The sequence below is a fragment of the Nicotiana tabacum genome, chromosome 8, assembly GCF_000715075.1.
Source record: "Nicotiana tabacum cultivar K326 chromosome 8, ASM71507v2, whole genome shotgun sequence".
Lineage (NCBI taxonomy): Eukaryota > Viridiplantae > Streptophyta > Magnoliopsida > Solanales > Solanaceae > Nicotiana > Nicotiana tabacum.
This window is the reverse complement of record NC_134087.1, coordinates 192,882,389-192,905,890: the sequence shown is the minus strand read 5'-3', so window position 1 is coordinate 192,905,890 and position 23,502 is coordinate 192,882,389. Positions and strand designations below refer to the sequence as shown.

Sequence of the window (23,502 nt, the reverse complement as noted above, 5' to 3'; positions counted from 1 at the left end):
GGAGCAGCCATGCACCTAAAACTTCATTTCGCCAAGGATGCTAAAGATCGATATAAAATAAAGAGAAAAAGAAAGATTTGCTTCCATTTGAAGCAGCCGCCTTAAAATCTGATCTTACTTCATCCTAATAATCGCAAAATGTGTGATGGTGACTTTGCTAAATTTAGAAAATCAGATGATATAAAGTTTAACTAGGAAACAAGCTAAGACGCCCCTATCATTATACTTTTTCTACTTTTATAAAATTAAAGCCATTTGTTTTGGGACATTTTCTTAGTTGATCTGCGTTGTTTGTAAGAAAATTGGCCAGGGCATGAAAATATAATGGTTCAATTTACTCAGATTTTGGCAGATTGAGTTGAGTATATGTTCATTGCCTCATTAGCAGATCATTTTAGGCATAATCCAACAAAAATACATAACTACCTATAGAATTCAAACTATTTGCCTATCAGTAATCAATTTTTCCCATTTACAATGGTATATATTTACCCGTCATTCATCAATATCCTTTTTCTCATTTTTTTTCTTTCTATTTTTCTAATTTTATTTATTTCTTCCCCAAAATTATTTTTTTTAATTTTTTTTTCTACATAATCTGGTTCCATTCACTCGTTTTGATCCTTTATTTCATTTCAAGCGATAAAATTTACAGAATTTCATAAATTATATATTCTTTCCGGCTGTCAATCTCAAAAAGCTACGAAATTACAGAATTTTGGAACTTTTATTAATTAAACTAGCTCTGGGTAAAATTAAAAAAAAAAAAAAAAAGAACAAAGACATTCAAAGAAAAGTGCTCAAATATGATAAGAGCTAGGCAACAAAGGCATAAACTAATGAAAGATTCTTTAGATACTCAATTAAACAAATGTGTAAGAGATAAGGGATACGAAAAAAATAAAAAAAATAGCCAGATTTACAATTGATAATTAAAAAATAGCCATGGTTTCATATGTAGTCAAAATTTAGCCACTTTTTTATGTAAAAATAAAATCTGAACAAAAATACCGTTAATAATCCGGAAAAACTCCTATAGTATGTTGGAGTTCAAATTTTTTACATATGAGATTCCAACATAATGTGGTGGAATTTTATAATGTGCTGGAGTTCCAACATACAACAAACAACAACAACAATAACCCAGTAAAATTCCACAAGTGGGGTCTGGGGAGGGTAGTATGTACGCAAACCTTACCCTTACCCCGAAGGAGTAGAGAAGCTGTTTCCGGAAGACCCTCGGCTCAAGATAATAAGAAAAATAAAAAGAAAAACAAAAAGGAGAGAATATTAGTTTCACCAGAGAGATCATAGGAAAAATAGGAACATAAAATACAGAAGGAAAAATGCAAAACAAAAATGATGGCTAGTAAATAGGTCCTGCACCGAAAAGTGAATATGCTGAAAATTTATCAACAGGTGCTCCAATGTCCAGTATATTATGCTGAAACTTTCCGTGTGATGGATTTCCAACATAATATGCTGGAAGTTTATGCGCAGGAGCTTCATAATCTAGTATATTATGCTGGAACTTTTCGTGTTGCAGCAAAAATAGTAGCTATTTTTCAATAACTTTGCAAACACCGGCTATTTTTCAATTACCAGTCCGAAAACTGGCTAGCCCGTGCAATTTTTACGGAAAAAATAGATATTGGTAGTCGGGTAATACTTTTAATTTTAAATGTGTGTAAATTGTAGAGATTTACTAAATTGTAGTAACAAAATTTAAGATAGGTAAATATTTTTGGTTTTTATAGGTAGTTAACATAGTTTTCCCCCCATGTTAAACCATCTACGTATAAGTTTCGACCAATTTGGGATGCAGGAACGTAGCCCAAGTTGGCCCAAAAGAAACTTAGCAAAACATAGAGCATCAATTGATCCTATAGGAAAATAAACGAATCCTGAGCTCAGTTTTTTGATTTGTATGCGTCATTCAAAACATTCTACTAAGATGAAAGATCGAATATATGATTATCAATCTCTGCTTTCTACCAAATCCAAATTGATATAGATATTTTATCTCCAATGATCACCATTTCTTACAATTCCTTTGATACATTTTCATAAAAAGGACAAAAATAGTTAATAAGCATAGTGTTTTATATAGCATTTTTGCTTGTTTATTCCATTGGAAAGTAGGGAATATATACGGAGGCGGTCTTATGTATAACATTGAGGGGTTACTGACACCCGTAAACTTTGATAGAAATCTTGTATATGTATATTCATATACCTTGAAAATGGTTACTTTAATAATACTAAAAGTTTTTAGCGGGCATTAATTGAGCAGAATATCGATGCTCCCATTACGTTAAATTCCTGAATCCACCTCTGATTATATGCGACATGGGTAGTAGTTTATGGAGTCACTTGAAGAATTACTTTCCCAACATTAGAACTAGAAAATAGAGATGTTAAACTCTCCAAAAAGCTCTCAATACCATTGTAGATTTTGTGCTTGCATTTTACTTTGCCCTCTTTCAAATATACTTCCATCTCCTTTCTGAAATCTTCAAAATAATTAACGTAGGAACCAACCATAAACCCTTGCATTGTAACTTCTTTACCCACAACATTCAATAGGTTTCGAACTCCTTCTCTCTCTGTCCAAACCTACAAAGTCCAAAAAGTTATTTATTATACTGTAAGTGTTACATAAGTTAAAAAAAGACAGTTCAGTGTACAAAGTATCAATACACGGAGAGTCTGAGAAATAACCGTATCCTTAGATGTGTGATGTAGATAGTGTACCCTAATATAAGCATTAATGACTGTTACGGCTCGAACCCGTAAACTATAGGTACGCGAAAACAATTTTACTATTGCTCCAAGACCCCTTCTATAAGTGTATATAAGTTAAAAAAAAATTGTGTTCTATAATTTGAAAATAAAAAGTTGAAGGTACCTTGTTGTACTCGGATATCATCCCACAAAGTGAAATACAAGCTCCTTGGTTAACATGATTAAGAACAGCCTCAAGCATTTTACCACCAACGTTGTCAAAATAGAAATCAATCCCATCTGGAAAATACCTGAAAATTGGAATAATTAATAATTTGTGAAAATACAGAGTAATCAAAATTAATGTGCAAAAAGGTTTTTTATGTACTACTATTTTTATTGTTTTTACAAAAGCCAATAGAGAAAAATTCACAAAATACACTGTAATTTCGGCTTTAAAAAAAATTTACTTGTTTAATGCAGTATCATAATCTGTCTCTACACGGTAATTAAATGCATCATCATACCCATATTCTTCTTTCAACAGCTTCACCTACGAAGGAAATTTACCATATTTAATAGTATAAGTTGCAAATTGCCAAAAAGAAAAGAATAAATAAAATCTGTGGTTAAAACACTAATAATATATGAGTTTAAGTTATATGTCATTAACTTAAAAGAATTTTGTACTATCAAGTCACCTTTATCTACTGATATGTATCCAAAAAAATTTAACAAGGAAATTCAGAAAACATTATATTAAAAGTTTTTTTTTTTCATCTAAAGAGGATTCAACAAGTTTAAATATATATACCGTAAAATTTTCTAGTAAAGGGGATTCAATTGAAATCCCATTTACCATACGTAGCTCTGCCACTACCTTTACCTTTTGTAGTTGGTAATTAACTTGTTCTATGTCAAGGTTACAAAACTTATATTTTAAATAGGTATAACAATAGATAAATTTTAGATGAGCTGATAATGTAAAAAAAATTTACATCGTAAATGACTTAAATAAACTCATACTAATATATACCTTTTCGTCTGAACCTACACTTCCAACGACTCGGCAACCTTTTAATTTGGCAAGTTGACCGGCAATAATTCCAACTCCCCCAGCTGCAGCCGATATGTACACATTTGATCCTTCTTTAACTTTGCCTATCTTTTCGATCCCAACCCATGCAGTTAAACCAGGCACTCCTAAATATATAACATGGTAATTATAAACAAATTAATTAATTACTTGAAATAGAAACTTTGACTTTAGGAGACATGTGATATCACAACAACAACAACAACAACCTAGTGTAATCCCACAAGTGGGGTCTGGGGAGGGTAATATGTACGCAGACCTTACCTCTACCCCAAGGGGCAGAGAGGCTGTTTCCAGGAGACCCTCGGCTCGAAGAGGCAACAAGAGACACTATATTAGTACTATCAATATACTCATAATAAAACAACATAAAATACCATAAAAACCATAACATAACATAAATACCATAAAAAATAAAGTAACAGCAATATAAGAGATATAGGAAATACGAGAAAGATGTAAGGTATTAATACACAGAAGATAAAGCACATCATCAGTAGTTGATCAATAACATTCTAAGACTAATTTCTAACTGGTTAGTCTCACTCTAGTGCGTTGTAAAAAAGACATCACAATTTCCCCTAACCTACAACCTTAATGCTCGATCTCCACAATTCCCTGTTTAGGGCCATGTCCTCAGTAACCCTAAGTCGCGCCATATCCTGCCTGATCACCTCTCCCCAATATTTCTTAGGTCTCCCTCTACCTCTCCTCGTACCCACCACCGCCAGTCGTTCACACCTTCTCACCGGTGCATCAGTGTTCCTCCTCTGAATGTGCCCGAACCATCTGAGTCTTGCTTCCCGTATCTTGTCCTCCATGGGGGCCACCCCCACCTTCTCTCGAATATCTTCATTTCTAATCTTATCCTTCCTTGTATGCCCGCACATCCACCTCAACATCCTCATCTCTGCAACTTTCATCCTCTGGATGTGTGAGATCTTCACCGGCCAACACTCGGTCCCATACAACATAGCAGGCCTAACCACTGCCCTATAAAATTTACCTTTCAGTAACAGTGGCACTTTCTTGTCACACAGGACTCCCGTCGCTAACCTCCATTTCATCCACCCAACCCCTATACGGTGTGTGACATCCTCGTCGATCTCCCCGGACCCCTGAATAAACGACCCCAGGTACTTGAAACTACCCCTCTTAGGGATGACTTGAGAATCAAGCCTCACTTCCACTCCCGCTTCCGTCGGCTCTGCCCCAAATTTGCACTCAAGGTATTCCGTCTTCGTCCTGCTCAACCTGAAACCTTTGGACTCAAGGGTATGTCTCCAAACCTCTAACCTCTCGTTGACGCCGCGTCGTGTCTCGTCGATTAGGACTATGTCATCAGCAAATAGCATGCACCATGGCACCTCCCCCTGAATATGATGCGTTATAGCATCCATCACCAGTGCAAATAGGAAAGGGCTGAATGCAAACCCTTGGTGCAACCCCGTAATAACCGGAAAATAATCTGAATCACCTCCTACTGTCCTAACCCGAGTCTTAGCTCCATCATACATGTCCTTAATCGCCCTAATGTAGGCAACCAGGACCCCTTTAGCCTCTAAGCATCTCCATAAGACCTCCCTAGGAACCCTGTCGTACGCTTTCTCTAGATCGATAAACACCATGTGGAGATCCTTCTTCTTATCCCTGTATTGTTCCACCATCCTCCTAATAAGGTGGATAGCTTCTATGGTAGATCGCCCCGGCATGAACCCGAACTGGTTGTCTGAAATAGACACCGTCCTTCGCACTCTCATTTCTACCACTCTCTCCCAGACTTTCATGGTATGACTTAGTAATTTAATACCCATATAGTTGTTACAGATCTGGATATCGCCTTTGTTCTTATACAACGGGACCATTGTACTCCACCTCCACTCTTCGGGCATCCTATTAGTCTTGGATATAACATTAAGGAACTTAGTAAGCCATTCCAAGCCTGCTCTACCCACACACCTCCAAAGCTCAACCGGAATTTCATCTGGTCCGGTAGCTCTGCCCCTACTCATCTTATGCATTGCCTCCATGACCTCATCGACCTTAATGTCCCGACAATCACTTAGTACATAGGGGCTTTCGGCGTTCCTCAATTCATCTAGTACAATATCCTGATCCCCTTCCGAAAATGAAAAAACTTTGATTCAGTGGCTTTACATAATTTAGATACGTGACAAAAGAAGGAAGGGACATAAAACTGAAGAACAGTAAAAGCGAAAAGACATAAAAGTGGAGAATAGTAGCAATGAGAAGACATAAAGGTGTTGATTTAAAAAAAAGGAGTGGGATTAATTATACATACTAGGCTCGTTTATTACGAGGGATAAGGAATAATTAGTACCGGGATTAAATTTAAGAAGAGTTTATCCCATGTTTGGTTGGGAGAAAATTGAGGTATAATTAATCCCGAGATTGTAGTATTTTTTTTTATTCCATGGAAAAGTGGAATAACTAATTCCACAATAATTAATCACGTGATAACTTCTTTCCAACCAAACAACTCCACGGGGATAAAAAAGGTGAGGTATTTACCCAAGCAACTAAGATAATCCGGCAACGTAATCCCAATGGTTGGATTAATTTTCTGAAGCCAACTAATTGGCATAACACAAAATTCAGCGACAGGAAACATATAGGTAGTTACTATATCTCCCTCTGAAAAATTGGTGTCCTTGGAACGAATCACTTTCCCTATTGCGTTTGCTCTTATCACCTGCATAAAGGGATTCAAAACACATTAATTCAGAACATTGAAAGTTGGTTGGTTGAATATCAAATATTAGACGTTTTGGCAAATTGAATTTGTTTTAAAATATTGGATTTCTTTTCCAAAAAATAATAAGTCATTAATATATTACTCCTTTATTATTTTTCAAAGCTACCCTTATGGTGTTTCAGTTAATGTAGCATATTTTGTTTTAACAACGATACGTTTACGATTAAGGTTATTAAATATCTATCTTCAGGGGTATGTGTGCAAAAATCTTAAAATATTTTTCGTGAATTTTGTTCTTGACGACTAAAATGTTACTTTGGCAATTACAAGGGATGCCACTAGGGGTATCAAATGGGCAGATCAAAAAGGTTGAATCAATAATTGGGTGAGTCAAATGATCCGCCTAAAGATTACTTGGGTTAAGATGAGCTGGTCAAGATGGGCTAAAATTTGGGTCATAAACCAACCTGTTCAACTCTTATCAAGCTTTACTTAATATGTGTTGTTTTCTTATGAATTGTATAATTACTAAATAACTGTTCCAGAGCCGAGGGTCTACCAGAAACAACATCTCTACCCTCATAAGGTGGGGTAAGGTCTACCTACATACATACTATCCTCACCATACCCCACTTGTGGGATTTCACTGATTTTTTTGTTGTTGTTGTTCTTGTGGTTGTTGTTGTATAATTACTAAATAAGACTCTTTTGTTCTTTTGTCATGGTCATATATAACATATCATGTATAATATTTTTTGTTTTGTGTTATGACGTGTTATTGGTAGATAGAAAATGCTTTCACCTAAGATTATGGTGGGATGGATAGGATCCCATCTATCCTTAATCAGATGTTTTGAGTTCAAGCCCTAGAAATGAAAAAATTCTGGTAGGAGCGCTTCCTCATTTAACAACATACTAACGCGAATTCGGATTAGTTGGTCCCAAATACTAGTGTCGAACGTCGGGGGTGGGAAAACAAAAAGAAAAAGGGTGGAAAATGGTAAACCTGGCCAAGTGAAAGTTGAGGAAGGGAGAGCCCGTCATAGAGGCCACTCAACTGAGTGCGTAAATATGGATCAATTGAAATATATAGGATTTGTACTGCAACATTTCCATTTGGGATCGAGTTTTCTGCTAGAGAAAAACTCAGAGTTCGTAGCTTAATCTGATCAGAATTTGGAATCCCTTTTGGTGCATAACGAGCAATGTACCACTCTTTGTTCTCCACCACCGCCGTCTCCGCCGCCGCCTCTGCACCACCAACTGCCATGAATTAAATAGGCGTGTATATGTGTTTTAGTGCCTGAGTGTGTTGGAGAGATTTCGAAATATATAGGCGCTGAGGCAGTAAAAGAATAACTAATATAGATGAATAAAATGATACTCTTTTCTATTATTTCTTTCTGCTGTGTTCCTAATAATATAGCAGGTATGTTAGTATGTTACATCAACTGATCAACAACATAAAATATGGAAAACCGTGCATTTCATGTTAAAAGAAAATTATTGAAATTTAAGTGAAAGAGATTGTTGATTATCAATAAACCAAACCATACCACCAAATCAATTTTTCAATCCAGTTTTTTTTTTTTTGGATTTTTGGATTTTCTCGGCTTTTCGAATTTTTTGCCTGGTAAAATTTTCATAGCACAAAACATATAATTTATATTCCAAATTGTTTTTTAGTTCTAATAAGATACAACTATATAAAGTGTTTCCTAAAAAAATAACACAAAATATGAGATGAGCCATTGTATTGTACTGAAATATTCAACAATAATAGAATTGCATAAACAAATATTGTTAACTAATAACTCATAATAAAAATAATCATAATCTCGTATTAAGTCATGCTAAAATAAATATGGGTAATAAGCACTCCATTAATTACTTGACTAAATACTAAAGAAACAAAATTAAATTAAGTTATGTATTTCCACTGTTTAAACCAATGCAAAACGAAAAAATAGATATTCAACACTCTTATCATTCCAAGTGTTGAATTTCTTTTGTTAATATTAATATTGATTTGATTTTGATTTAAGTTTTATTTGAGTTACTAACATCTATGAGCTGTTGTCACGACCCGGAATTCCCACCATCGGGACCGTGATGACACCTAACATTACACTTGCTAGGCAAACCAACGTTAGGGATTTATTAGCCAATCCTTTTACGTTTCAGGGATTAACAATAAGCAAGTTGTAACAAGTCTAAATGAACGCGGAAGAAAATAAATAACAACTTTGATTATATACTATTACTATCCAAAATTCGGAGTCACAATTCACGAACATTCTAAGATTTTTACTATAAGTATTTGTCCGAAAGAAAATACAACTGTTTGCGAGATAAAGAAAACAATAAAGTATGAGGTATAGAAGGGGACGCCAGGGCCTGCGGACGCTGACAAGTCTGCCTTGGGTCTCCTGTGGAATGAAGTCAGTAGCTCGTCTCAAGATCAGCTCTGACCTGCAACAAAATCTACACAGAAAGTGCAGAGTGCAGTATCAGTACAACCGACCCCATATATTGGTAAGTGTCGAGCCTAACCTCGGCGAGGTAGTGGCGAGGCTAAGACAAGATACCCACAAATAACCTGTGCAGTATAACAATACATATACCAATAACAACAGTAAAGGGAGAATAAGACAAGCAATATTGGGAGGGGGACATGCTGAGGGGATCACAAGGTAAAGAAACAAAGCAGTGATAAAGACTTGATCAATCAATATGCCTTAAACAGATAGAACAAGTAAAAATGGTAAAGGAAACTGCACGACATCACCCTTCGTGGTTTTACTCTCAATCTCACCATATGAAACAATAGAAACGGAACGACATCACCCTTCGTGCATTAACTTTCTCATTGCATGGCACGACATCACCCTTTGTGCATTAACACTCACAATATGGTACGACATCCTCCTTCGTGCATTATCACTCACAAAACATGGCACGACATTACCCTTCGTGCTTTTACACTCTCTCCCTCACAAAGAACAAGTAACAATAATAACAAAAAGATAGAAATGACAATAACAAATCTTATTTCAACATTTGATTCCCCAATATCAACCTCATCTTTGAGTCAATATTCAATCAATGCCAAAGTTCATAAACAAGATAGGAGTGCTCAACATAATAAGTAGCTAGCCTAAACAAGGATAATATGATCAAAGGAAGCAATAATCACAAGAATAGGACCCACTCGTATGCTATAACTTGACAATAACACATAGGTACTCGTTACCTCACCTATACGTTGTATCTAACATTCAAACACGTAGCAAATAGGTAAATAAGACCTAATCCCTCAAGCCAAGATTAACCACGACACTTACCTCGCTCCAACGGCCAACTCAAAGCTCAACCACCGCTTTTTCCTTCACACAAGCCTCCGGACCTATATAATCTAGCAAATTACCAACCAAATAATTCAATTTAATCCTTAGGAAATACCCGCGGTAGCAAAGGATTCAATTTAGACTACTTTTGAATAAGTCAACCAACGGGGGACCATTGTCCAAATCAAAAATTCGGACCAAAACCCGTTTACTCATTCACCCTCGAGCCCGTATATATAATTGGTTTTGGAATCCGACCTCAATTTGAGGTCTAAACCCCTAGTTTTTACCCTAAAATCCCCAATTCCACCATGAAAACCTTAGATTCTAGGTTGAAATCTTGTAAAATGAAGTGAATGATTGAAATAAGCTAGTTTAGAATCACTTACCTATGATTTGGGGAAGAAAGGTTCTCTAGAAAATCGCCTCTTGTGTTTTAGGTTTTAAAAATTTGAAGAATGGGAGAAAAATCCCGTCTAAGTCTCTTTTCATCAGCTGCAGATATTGCATTTGCGACTATTTGCGAAGCCCGTAAATGCGAGAAAACCATCACATTTGGAAGGTCTCTCACACTTCTGCTTCCTTCGCAAAAACAAATAAATGCTCACAAATGCGAGCTGAGTTGACCGCAAGTGCGATCCAATGAACGCAAATGCGAGGATTGACTCTCCCCTGTCCCCATCGCAATTGCAGAGGAAAAGTTCGCAAATGCGAACATAAGGTGGCCCAGCTTCTCTTCACATTTGCGATGAGAAGCTCACAAATGCAAACTCTTCAGAGATCGCAAATGCGATAATTGACCTTGCATTTGCGAGGTTTGAGACCTGCAACAAAATCTGATGCACCAGCAGTGTTCTAAGTCCCATTTTCACTCCGTAGCCTATCCGAAACTTACCCGAGCCCTCGGGGCTCCAAACCAAACATGCATAAAAGTCTTAAAACATCATACGAACTTGCTCGCACGATCAAATCGGCAAATAACACCTAGAACTACAAATTTAGCACCAAATCAAATGAAATTCTCAAGAACACTATAAATTTCTATTTTCTCAACCGGACGCCCAAATCACGTCAAACCAACTCTGTTTCTCACCAAATTTCACAGATAAGTTATAAATATTATAATGGACCTTTACCGGATTCCGGAACCAAAATACTTACCCGGTATCAACAAGGACAAACATCAATCAGTTCTTTAAAACTATTAGATTTTTCAAACTTTTAATTTTCAACAAAAAATCATAACTCGAGCTAGGGACCTCGGAATTTGTTTTCGGGGAAATGCCCAGGTTCCATATTTTATTATGGACCCATCGGGACCGTTAAAATACGGGTCTGAGTTCATTTACTCAAAAAATGGATCAAAGTCAACTAAAATCAACTTTTAAGGCAAAAATTCTTATTTTTATCAACTTTCAACGTAAAAGCTTTACGGAAACACACCCGGACTGCGCACGCAAATTAAGGAGGGTAAAAATGAGATTTTTAAGGATTACGAACACATAATCAAGTTCTAAAATATAAGATGACCTTTTGAGGTCATCATATTCTCCACCTCTAAAACAACCATTCATCCTCGAACGAATATAGAAAAGTACCTAAGCTGGTGAAAAGGTAGGGATATCTACTCCGCATATCAGACTCAGACTCCTAGGTAGCTGCTTCAATAGGATGACCTCTCCACTGCACTCGAGCTGAAGAATAACTCTTTGATCTCAACTGACGAACCTATCGGTCTGGAATAGCTACCGGCTCCTCATCATAGGTCAAATCTTTGTCCAACTGGACAGTACTGAAGTCTAACACATGAGATGGGTCGATGTGCTTCCGAAGCATGGACACATGGAACACTAGATGGACCGCTGATAACCCAGGTGGCAACGCAAGTCTGTAAGCCACCTCTCCCACTCGATCAAGAATCTCAAAAGGCCTGATGTATCTAGGGCTCAACTTGCCCTTCTTTCCAAACCTCACCACACCCTTCATGGGTGACACACAGAGCAACACTCTCTCCCCAACCATGAATGCAACATCACGAACCTTATGGTCCGTGTAACTCTTCTGCTTGGACTGAGCTGTGCGAAGTCTATCCTGAATGATCTTAACCTTATCCAAGGTATCTTGTACCAAATATGTACCCAATAACCGAGCCTCCCCCAGCTCAAACCATCCAACTGGCAATCGACACCGTCTACCATATAATGCCTGATAAGGAGCCATCTGGATGCTCGACTGATAGCTTTTGTTGTAGGCAAACTCTGCTAGCGGCAGGAACTGGTCCCACGAACCTTCAAAGTCAATAACACATACACGGAGCATATCCTCCAATATCTAAATAGTGCGCTCGGACTGCCCGTCCATTTGAGGATGAAATGCTGTGCTCAAATCAACCTGCGCACCCAACTCATGCTGTACTGCCCTCTAGAAATACGAGGTAAACTGTGTACCTCGATCAGAAATGATAGACACGGGCACAACATGAAGACGAACGACCTCACAGATATAAATATCTGTCAACCTCTCTGAAGAATAGGTAACTGCCACAGGAATGAAATGCGCTAACTTGGTCAGTCTATCCACAATAACCTAAACTGCATCAAGATTCCTCTGAGTCTGCGGGAGTCCAACAATGAAATCTATAGTGATACGCTCCGACTTCCACTCAGGAATCTCTATCTTCTGAAGCAAACTACCAGGTCTCTAATGCTTGTACTTTACTTGCTGGCAATTTAGACACCGAGCTACATATGCAACTATATCCTTCTTCATCCTCCTCCCCCAATAATGTTGCTGCAAGTCCTAATACATCTTGGCGGTGCCCGGATGAATAGAATACTGGGAACTGTGGGCCTCCTCTAGAATCAACTCACGAAGTCTATCCACATTAGTTACACAAACACGACCCTGCATCCTTAAAACTCTATCATCTCCAACCGTAACCTGCTTGTCATCACTGTACCGCACCATGTCCCTAAGGACAAGCAAATGAGGGTCATCATACTGTCGCTCCTTGATATGCTCAAACAAAGAAGACCGAACGACTGTACAAGCTAAAACACGACTAGGCTCAGAAACATCCAACCTCACAAACTGATTGGCTAAGGCCTAAAAATCTAATGCAAGCAATCTCTCACCGACTGGAATGTACACAAGGCTGCCCATACTAGCTGACTTCCAACTCAAAGCATCGGCCACCACATTGGCCTTCCTGGGATGATACAACATGGTGATATCATAGTCTTTCAATATCTCTAACCACCTCATCTACCTCAAATTGAACTCCTTTTGCTTAAACAAATACTGCAAATTCTGATGATCCGTGAACACCTCACATGACACGCCATAAAGATAGTGCCTCCAAATCTTCAGCGCGTGAACAATGGCTGCCAGCTCTAAGTCATGAACATGATAATTCTTCTCGTGAACCTTCAGTTGCTGTGAAGCATATGCAATTACCTTGCCACCCTACATCAATACCGCACCAAGTCCGATACGAGATGCATCACAATATACTGTATAAGGCCCGAAACCTATAGGCAATACCAACACCGGTGCTATAGTCAAAGCTGTCTCGAGCTTTTGAAAGCTCACCTCACACTCGTCTGACCATATGAAAGGGGAACCCTTCTGGGTCAACTTGGTCAACGGGGCTGCTATAGATGGAAACCCCTCCACAAACTGACAGTAATAACCCACCAATCCCAAGAAACTATGGATCTCTATGGTTGAAGCAGGCCTAGGCCAATTCTGAACGGCCTCAATCTTCTTAGGATCCACCTGAATACCCTCTGGGATACAACATTCCCCAAGAAGGCGACCGAGTCCAACAAAAATTTGCACTTTGAAAACTTAGCATATAGCTGACTGTCTTTTAGAGTCTGAAGTACGATCCGAAGATGTTGCTCGTGCTCTTCTCGGCTGCAGGAGTAGATCAAGATATCATCAATTAACACAATCACAGGGGAATCCAAGTAAGGCTTGAACACCCAGTTCATCAAATCCATAAATACTGTTGGGGTATTTGTCAAACCAAATGACATCACTAGAAACTCATAATGCCCATATCGAGTCCGAAAAGTTGTCTTAGGGACATCGGATGCCCTAATCCTCAACTGATGGTAGCCAGACCTCAAATCAATTTTTGAAAAAACCTTGGCACCCTAGAGCTGATTGAATAAGTCATCAATCCTCGGTAATAGATACTTGTTCTTGATAGTGACTTTGTTCAACTGCCGATAGTCTATGCACATCCTCATTGATCCATCTTTCTTCTTCACAAATAACACGGGCGCACCACAGGACGAGACAGTAGGCCTAATGAAGCCCTTATCAAGCAAGTCTTGCAACTATTTTTTCAATTCTTTCAACTTTGGCGGGGCCATACGGTATGACAGAATAAAAATGGGCTGAGTGTCCGGAACCAAGTCAATATCCCCATCGGGTGGCATCCCCCTTAGATCTATAGGGAATACCTCTAGAAACTCTCGGACAACTGGCATAGAATCCATGGAAGGAATCTACGCACTAGAATCGCGGACATAAGCCAAATAAGCTAGACACCCTTTCTCGACCATATGCCGATTCTTCATATAAGAGATAACCCTGCTGGTAGAATGACCAGGAGTACTTCTCCACTCTAATAGAGGCAACCCCGGCAAGGCTAAGGTCACCGCCTTGGCGTGACAGTCCGATATAACATGATAAGGTGAGAGCCAATCTATCCCCAAAATGGCATCAAAATCGACCATACCGAGAAGTAGGAGATCTACACGAGTCTCAAGACCCCCAATGGCAACCACACACGAATGATAAACATAATCTACAATAATAGCATCTTCCACAGGGGTGGACACATACACGGGAGCACTCAAAGAATCATATGGCACAACCAAATATGAAGCAAAATAGGATGACACATGCGAATAAGTAGAACCCGGATCAAATAGTACTGAGGCATCCCTACTGCAAACTAAAAATGTACCTGTAATAACCGTGTCAGATGACTCAGCCTCAGGCCTGGCTAGAAAAGCATAACATCGGGGCGGGGCCCCACTACTCTGAACTACATCTCGAGGATGGGCCCTGTCATGACACATTTTACCCCTCAAAAAGGTGTCGTTACGGCACCTAGTCTTTATGACTAGGTAAGCCTATTATTGCGGAAAAATAAAAGAAACGTAACAATAAAGCCAAACAGTATGATTTAACAAGCAAGGATAGTGCCACTCGACTCATATACAATACATTACTCCCAAAACTCGAAATGTAGCTAATCACAAGCATTCTATAAGTCTATGTAGCTCTATACAAAAGGGTCTGAAGAAAAACAAAGAAAATCTCTACGCAGGGGAATAGAAGGGGATCCAAGGATCTGCGGACGCGAGCAGAGGTACCTTGAAGTCTCCTGAATCAGCAAGCGCGCACTAAATTCGAGGTTGATAGCTCATACCTGGATCTGTACACGAAAAACATGTGCAAGAAAGGGCATGAGTACACCACAATGGTACCCAGTAAGTGCCAAGCCTAACCTCGGTCGAGTAGTGACGAGGTCAGGTCAAGGCCTATCGGTGTAAATATAATGAATTGAGCAATAAGAGATATAAATATATTCCACAGAAAGCAAATAAGTTCATAGAATTTAATAGTCAAGGGATACCACGACTCAGAATAAGGAAACACAACAGGGAATCTCCCGGGATACCATCCCGTAGTTCTGAAAAAATTATGCAGTACAGGGGGATCTCCCGAAATATATCCGTAGTCCCAAAATAAATATGCAGTGCTGGGGGACCTCCCGGAGTACGTATGTAGTCCCAAAGTAAATATGCAAGACAAATGGATCTCCCGGAATACGTTCGTAGTCCCAAAGTAAATATGCAGTGCTTAGGATGACATGGCAGTTACAACATCGAATTATACAGTTTAGACTAAGCACAATCAAGGAAAATAGGGATCTACCTAAACATGCTGCATTGAATTTCAAATAGATAATTAAAATATATAGGCATGCTTTCCTAATCTAAACTAAGCAATTAGACATAGTAGTGCAGTTCAACAAAGGAAAACAGTTTATGATTTAGAAAGAAAATGGGATTTTTACAACAATAGCCCGTGTACGTACTCGTCACCTCACGTACACGGCGCTCACACATCAAACAGTACCAAACATCCTAAGGGGAAGTTCCCCCACACAAGGTTAGGCAAGCCACTTACCTCAAACCGCTTAATCAATCCGAAACAACGCTCTTGCCACGAGTATCCAACTCCGAATGACCCAAATATAATCAAATTAATTGCATAATGTAAATATAACTACAAGCAACTATTTAAGCTAAAGAATTCAAGGCTAAGGCAAGGAATTAGGAAAAATGCCCAAAACGTTTCCCCGGATACACGACTCGGAATCGGGTAAAAGTCACAAATTACGAACACCCATTCACTCACAAGTTTAACCATACTAGTTTCACTCAAATATGGCTTCGAATCGACATTCGAATCCCAAAAATTCATTTTATGAAGTTTCTACAATTTTTCCCAAATTTCCACCTCAAAGTACTAATCAAAGGATGATATCATTGATATATTCATGTATATTAACCAAATCCGAGTTAAAATTACTTACCCTGATGAATTTCTTGAAAAACCCACGAAAAATTGCCACAAACTGAGCTCCCTAGGTCAAAAATGTGAAATAATGCCCTAAACCCCGTTTATATAGTGCACACTCTGATCTCCACTATGCAGTCCGCGAAATGTTGCCGAGGTCTGCATTTTCAAGGCACCAGAACAATATTAGAGTTCCGGGAATGTCCGGACTCACTCAAAACTCATCGAAAACACACCCGAGGCTTCCGAAACCTCAACCAAAGGAACCAACAAGTTATATATTAATATACGAACTTGGTCGAACCCTCAAAACTCTCAAAACAACGTCAAAATACCATATTAACCTCAGATTCATGCCTAAGAACTTCTAAACTTCCAAGTTCCGCAAACGACGCCGAAACCTACCAAACGTCGTCTGAATAACCTTAAAATTTTGCACACACATCACAAATGACACTACGAACCTACTCGAACTCTCGGAATTCCAGTCCGACTTCGATATCAAATTTTCCACTGTCGATCGAAAATCACCAAATTTCCAATTTCGCTAATTCAATCCTAATTCTACCACGGACCTCCAATTTACATTCCGGACACGCTCCTAAGTCCAAAATCACCTAATGAAGCTAACCGAACCATAAAAATCCAAATCCAAGAACATTTAGTCAACATCCGGTTGACTTTTCCAACTTAAACTTCTAAATAAGAAACTAAGTGTCTCATTCCTACTCCGAAACCACTCCGGACCCGAACCTACCAACCCGACACAACACAACACAACTGAACAACACATAAAGAAGCAAAAATAGGGGAAACACTGTATGGCTGGCCTCCACCTCTAGCGGCCTGACCTTCACCTCTAATGCCCCGACCTCCACTTCTAGCTGCCTGACCCCTACCTCTAGTTGGCTGAGCGGGCGGCGAAACACCTGGTGCTAGAACCATGGCACAAGAACCTTGATGTTGAGAACTGCTCTATGCTCGAGGGCAAAACCTAGAAATGTGCCTCAGATCACCACAAGTATAACAAGATCTCGTCTGCTCTGGCTGATGACCCTGAAACTGACCCTGGCGGCCTAATTAACTACCCTAAAAACTCTAGAGCGGAGGTTCACTAATAGGAGCTGGTGGTGCAATGTAGGCTAGCTGATCAGAATAATGTATACGATGACCACGACTACCTGAAGAACCATGGGATACTTGGAGTTTTGAATGAAACGGCCTGGGAGGATGGCCTTTACCAAAAGTACCTCGTCCTCCAGATGAGGCCCCACTAAATCCACCGGAGTGATGCGACCTCTTGTCAGACCCTTGACCACTCCCCTAAGCTAAAACCATCTCGACTAGCCTGGCAATATTGGCTGTCGCCTGGAAAGAAATCTCATTCCCAATCTCCTTAGCCATCTGCATTCTGATAGGCTGAGCAAGTCCCTCAATAAACCTCCCCACCCTCTCTCTCGGTAGGAAGTATAAGAATAACATGACGGGCAAGATCAAAAATTGAGTCTCGTACTGAGTGACAGTCATAGAACCCTACTGTAGATGCTCAAACTGCCTCCGATTGTCCTCTCTCTGAGTGATAAGAAGGAACTTCTCAAGAAATAGCTGAGAGAACTTGTCCCAAGTCAGAGCCGGTGACCCAGCTGGTCTGTCCAACATATAATCCCTTCACCATTTCTTGGCGGAACCCTACAAATGAAAAAGCAGCAAAGTCAACCCCATTGGTCTCCACTATTCCCATGTTCCATAATACCTCATGACAACTTTCCAGATAGTCTTGAGTATCCTCTGAATATGCTCCACTGATGTGAATTGGGAAAATCTTGGTAAACCTATCCAATCTACACAAAGCCTCAAAAGACATAGCTGTTGGAGTCTGAAGCTAAGGAGCCATCTGCTCTGGAGTGTGGGTAGCGGGAGTCTGTGCTACTCCCCAGCCTGAGAGACAGTTGGTGCTATAGGAAATGTGCTGGACTATGCCACACTCTCCATGAGGCCCACTAGACGAACCAAAGCATCGTGAAGTATCGGGGTGGCGATGAACCCCTCTTAGACCTAAGATGGACCTACTAGAACAGTCTGGGCTGGAGCCTCCTCATCAAACTCTACTTGAAGCTCCACCGTTGGTGCTGCTACTCAAGCTCTGCGCTGAGCCCTACCCCTGCCTCGGCCTCTGGCATGACCTTGGCCTCGTCATCTACCCTCGTAGGAGCTGCCACATAGGGCTCTAGCTGCTGCTCAGCTGAAGACGTGGTGCGTGTTGTCGCCATCTGCGAAAGAACAAGAGTAGAAGAGTTCAAATAACATTGAGAGAACAAATAAGCGCGATAAAGAAGAATAGAAGTGAAATTGTTCCTAAACTCTATAGCCTCTGGGAGATAAGTACAGACTTCTCTATACGGATCCCTCATACTCTACAAAGCCTGTTCGTGAATTGTAAGACCTAGGCAACCTAGTGCTCTGATATCAACTTGTCACGACCCAAAATCCCCACCATCGGGATTGTGATGGCACCTAACATTACACTTGACAGGCAAGCCAACGTTAGATATTTATTAGCCAATCCTTTTACATTTTAGCAATTAATAATAAGCAAGTTGTAACAAGTCAAAATGAACGCGAAAGTAAATAAATAACAACTTTGATTATATACTATTACTACCCAGAATCCAGAGTCATAATTCACGAACTCTCTAAGATTTTTACTATAATTATTTGTTCGAAAGAAAATACAAATGTTTGCGAGATAAAGAAAATAGTAAAGTATGGGGTATAGAAGGGGACGCCAGGGCCTGCGGATGCCGACAAATCTACCTTGGGTATCCTGTGGAGTGAAGTCAGTGGATCGTCTCAAGATCATCTTGGACTGACACAAAAATCTGCATAGGAAATGCAGAGTGCAATATCAGTACAACCGACCCCATGTACTGGTAAATGTCGAGCCTAACCTCGACGAAGTAGTGACGAGGCTAAGAAAAGACACCCATAAATAACCTATGCAGTATAACAATACATATACCAATAATAGCAGTAAAGGAAGAACAAGACAAACAATAATGGGAGGGGGACATGCTAAGGGGATCACAAGGTAAAGAAACAAAGTAGTGATAAAAAATTGATCAATCAATATGCCTTAAACAGATAGAATAAGTAAAAATGGTAAAGGAAACTGCAAGGCATCACCCTTCGTGCTTTTACTCTCAATCTCACCATATGAAACAATAGAAACGGCACGACATCACCCTTCGTGCATTAACTTTCTCATAGCATGGCACGACATCACCCTTCGTGCATTAACACTCACAATATGGCACGACATCACCCTTCGTGCATATCTCTCACAAAACATGGCACGACATTACCCTTCGTGCTTTTACACTCTCTCCCTCACAAAAAACAAGTAACAATAATAACAGAGAGATATAAATGACAATAATAAATCTTTTTTCAACATTTGATTCCACAATATCAACCTCATCTTTGAGTCAATACTCAATCAATGCCAAAGTTCATAAACAAGATATGAGTGCTCAACATAACAAGTAGCTAGTCTAAACAAGGATAATATGATCAAAGGAAGCAATAATCACAAGAATAGGACCCATTCATATGCTATAACTTGACTACAACGCATAGGTACTCGTCACCTCACCTATACGTTGTACCTAACATTCAAACACGTAGATAATAGGCAAATAAGACCTAATCCCTCAAGCCAAGGTTAACCACGACACTTACCTCGCTCCAACGGCCAACTCAAAGCTCAACCACTACTTTTCTCTTCACACAAGCCTCTGAACCAATAGAATATAGAAAATTACCAACCAAATGATTCAATTTAAGCCTTAGGAACTACCCACGATAGCAAAGGATTCAATTTAGACCATTTTTGAATACGTCAGCACCCGGGTCCGCTTGGTTCAAACTCGAAATTCGGACCAAAATCCGATTACCCACACCCCGAGCCCGAATATATAATTAGTTTTAGAATCCGACTTCAATTTGCGGTCTAAATCCTCAAATTTCGAAATCCCTAGTTTCTACCCAAAAATCCCCAATTCCAGCATGAAAACCTTAAATTTTAGGTTGAAATCTTGTAAAATAAAGTGAAAGATTGATATAAACTAGTTTAGAATCACTTACCTATCATTTGGGGAAAGAAAGGTTCCTTAGAAAATCGTCTCTTGTGTTTTAGGTTTTGAAAATTTAAAGAATGGGAGAAAAATCCCGTCTAAGTCTCTTTTCATCAGCTGTAGATGTCGCATTTGCAACCCGGGCTTCGCAAATGTGAGAAAACCATCGCATTTGCGAGGTCTCTCACACTTTTTCTCCCTTCGCAAAAGCGAAGAAATGCTCGCAAATGCGAGCTGAGCTGATCGCAAATGCGATCCAATGATCGCAAATGCAAAGACTGCCTCCCCTTATCCCCATCGCAATTGCGGAGAAAAGTTCGCAAATGCGAACATAAGGTTCCCTTGCTTCTCTTCGCATTTGCGATGAGAAGCTCGCAAATGCGAACTCTTCAAAGATCGCAAATGCGATGATTGACCTCGCATTTGCGAGGTCTGAGGCCTGCAACAAAATCTGATGCACCAACAGTGTTCTAAGTCCCATTTTTACTCTGTAGCCTATCTGAAACTCACCCGAGTCCTCGGAGCTCCAAACCAAACATGCACACAAGTCTTAAAAAATTATACGAACTTGCTCGTACGATCAAATCTCCAAAATAACACCTAGAACTACGAATATAGCACCAAATCAAATGAAATTCTCAAGAACACTTTCAAATTTCTATTTTCTCAACCGGATGCCCGAATCATGTCAAACCAACTCCGTTTCTCTCCAAATTTCACAGATAAGTTATAAATGTTATATTGGATATGTACCGAGCTCGAAAACCAAAATACTGACCCCGTATCAACAAGGCCAAACATCAATCAATTCTTTTAAACTATTAGATTTTCAGACATTTAATTTTCAACAAAAAATCATAACTCGAGCTAGGGACATCAAAATTCTATTCCGGGCATATGCCAAGTCCCTTATTGTATTACAGATCCACCAAGACCGTCAAAGCACGAGTCCAGGTCTATTTACTCAAAACGTTGACCGAAGTCAACTAAAATCAACTTTTAAGGCAAAAATCCTTATTTTTATCAACTTTCAACATAAAAGCTTTCTCGAAGTAATATTTTAAAAGATAAAAACTGTTATTTAAAAGGTTAAGAATTATTTATAAGTTATATTATAATAAATATTTTTATGTAAATTTTAATAATGATATACATATAATATCAGGTTGATTTGGTTTTGGTTTGAGTTTTTTTAGTTAAATCAAACCAACCCAATTATGATCGGTTTTTTTAATACCAAACTAAATTGAATCGAACCACTAATTGGATTTTTTTTCCAGTTTGACTTGAATTATTGATTAGGTTTATCGATTTTTTTTGTACATCCTTAGTGTCAAGCATATAATGACTTGCTTTTAAACGAACAATCTAATTTCTGATAAATTTATTTAGTAAGTCGATCAACATTACAACGAATTTTAAAATAGAAATTCTAAATTAAAATCCTAGGAATCCATCACTATATACGGGTAAAGTCGAGGATATAGTTAAACTCGATTTTTGTTGTGAAACGAGGAACGACATTACTTGTTACTGGCTCGAGTGAGACCGAAGATACCCACAGATCGAAACCAAGAATGGATGAATAATATAACGGGTCTCGAGCACAGCCGAACTCGAAAGGAATCAAGCTCAAGTGAGTTTATAAATCGAGGGTAAAGGAAAGACGGTTAAAAGAGACAAACAGGGAGCTGAAATATTCACCATCAATCGGGTGTTGCGGCGCAGATCGCGTTCAGTATTGGTTGCGGATCTTATTTTCATGGGAGAGAAGGAAGGAAATGATTTTTACTTTATTTAAATTTTTACTAGGGTTAAATCTCATCTATTATATAAGGAGGAGCATAACAAGGCAATAAAATTTACTTTGCCTCTCAGCAATAGTTTTAAGTGCTCTTTGGTTATTCACTCGTTTAATCGAATTCGAGTTCTATCACGAGGGCTCAATTGAGACCAACCGTTGGTATTTAAGCTAAACACAAGGCTTAATTACTACGTCACTTTTGTTTGATTATTTTATCTAATTTTAATTCAACTATTTCATATTCCTTAATCATTTGTGTTAAATTGAACTACATATTCTTTAAATCGCATACAAATTTAGTCGGACAACGAGATGCTGAGGGAATTCGTGTCATGGTTCCAAATGGAACAAATGGACCTGCCATTGGTTGCAGAAGATTGGGCCGTTCATGCATTTACTCAGGGGCTCAACCCCCGAAGTTTGGTTGCGTCTCCACAACTAAAGTAAAATCTAGTAGAATATCCATCGATTACCTGGACTAATGTCCACAATAGGTATTTGTCAAAGATCAGGGTCGAGGAAGACAAATTAGGAACCCCCTCGGTGGTGGATTAGGAGTCGAGGCCGCCCCGAGACCGATACCAGCCTTACAACTCAGATAGAAGGGGATATGGATGCAGTCACAATTCGGACAAGAATGACAGAAGAAATGATCAGGGTCCAAGCAATCTCGGGTTGGTAAATAGAAGCAGGCTCGACAGATTGGCTAGAGTCAGGGATTCCCCGAGGCTATCATAGTATAACTTCAACATAGATGCAACAAACATAATGTCATCTATCAGTCGCATCAAGGAGACCAAATGGCCGAGGCCGCTTTAGTCTGATCCGACATAAAGGGATCACAATTTGATATGCAAGTATCACTATACTCACGGTCGTAGAATCGAGGATTGTCGATAGTTAAGGGAAGAAGTGGCTTGTTTGTTCAATAATGGGCACTTTCGGGAATTCCTAAGCGAGCGGGCAAAAAGTCCTTTTAGGAACAGGGACGCTAACAATATAGTCGAGCAAAAAGAACCCCAACATGTGATTAATATGATTATCGGAGGGGTATATGTTCCTCAATGGCCAATGAT

General features: G+C 39.1%; 1 protein-coding gene across 2 annotated transcripts; it reads right to left on the bottom strand.

Moving 5' to 3' along the window:
- Window positions 1–1,935: 1,935 nt before the first annotated feature.
- Window positions 1,936–7,917, bottom strand: LOC107824515 (2-alkenal reductase (NADP(+)-dependent)-like). Of its 2 annotated transcripts, none has more exons than XM_016651301.2 (6): window positions 7,543–7,917; window positions 6,353–6,533; window positions 3,761–3,927; window positions 3,195–3,277; window positions 2,909–3,035; window positions 1,936–2,616 (listed from the first exon to the last, which is right to left on the bottom strand). In XM_016651301.2, the coding sequence occupies exons 1-6, from the start codon at window positions 7,804–7,806 to the stop codon at window positions 2,362–2,364; spliced, it is 1,077 nt and encodes a 358-aa protein (XP_016506787.2). In that variant the 5' UTR covers window positions 7,807–7,917; the 3' UTR covers window positions 1,936–2,361. The 2 variants fall into 2 exon arrangements, with proteins under 2 accessions (XP_016506787.2, XP_075076059.1); XM_075219958.1 differs by having other exon boundaries at window positions 3,252–3,277.
- Between the last annotated feature and the right edge of the window lie 15,585 nt (window positions 7,918–23,502).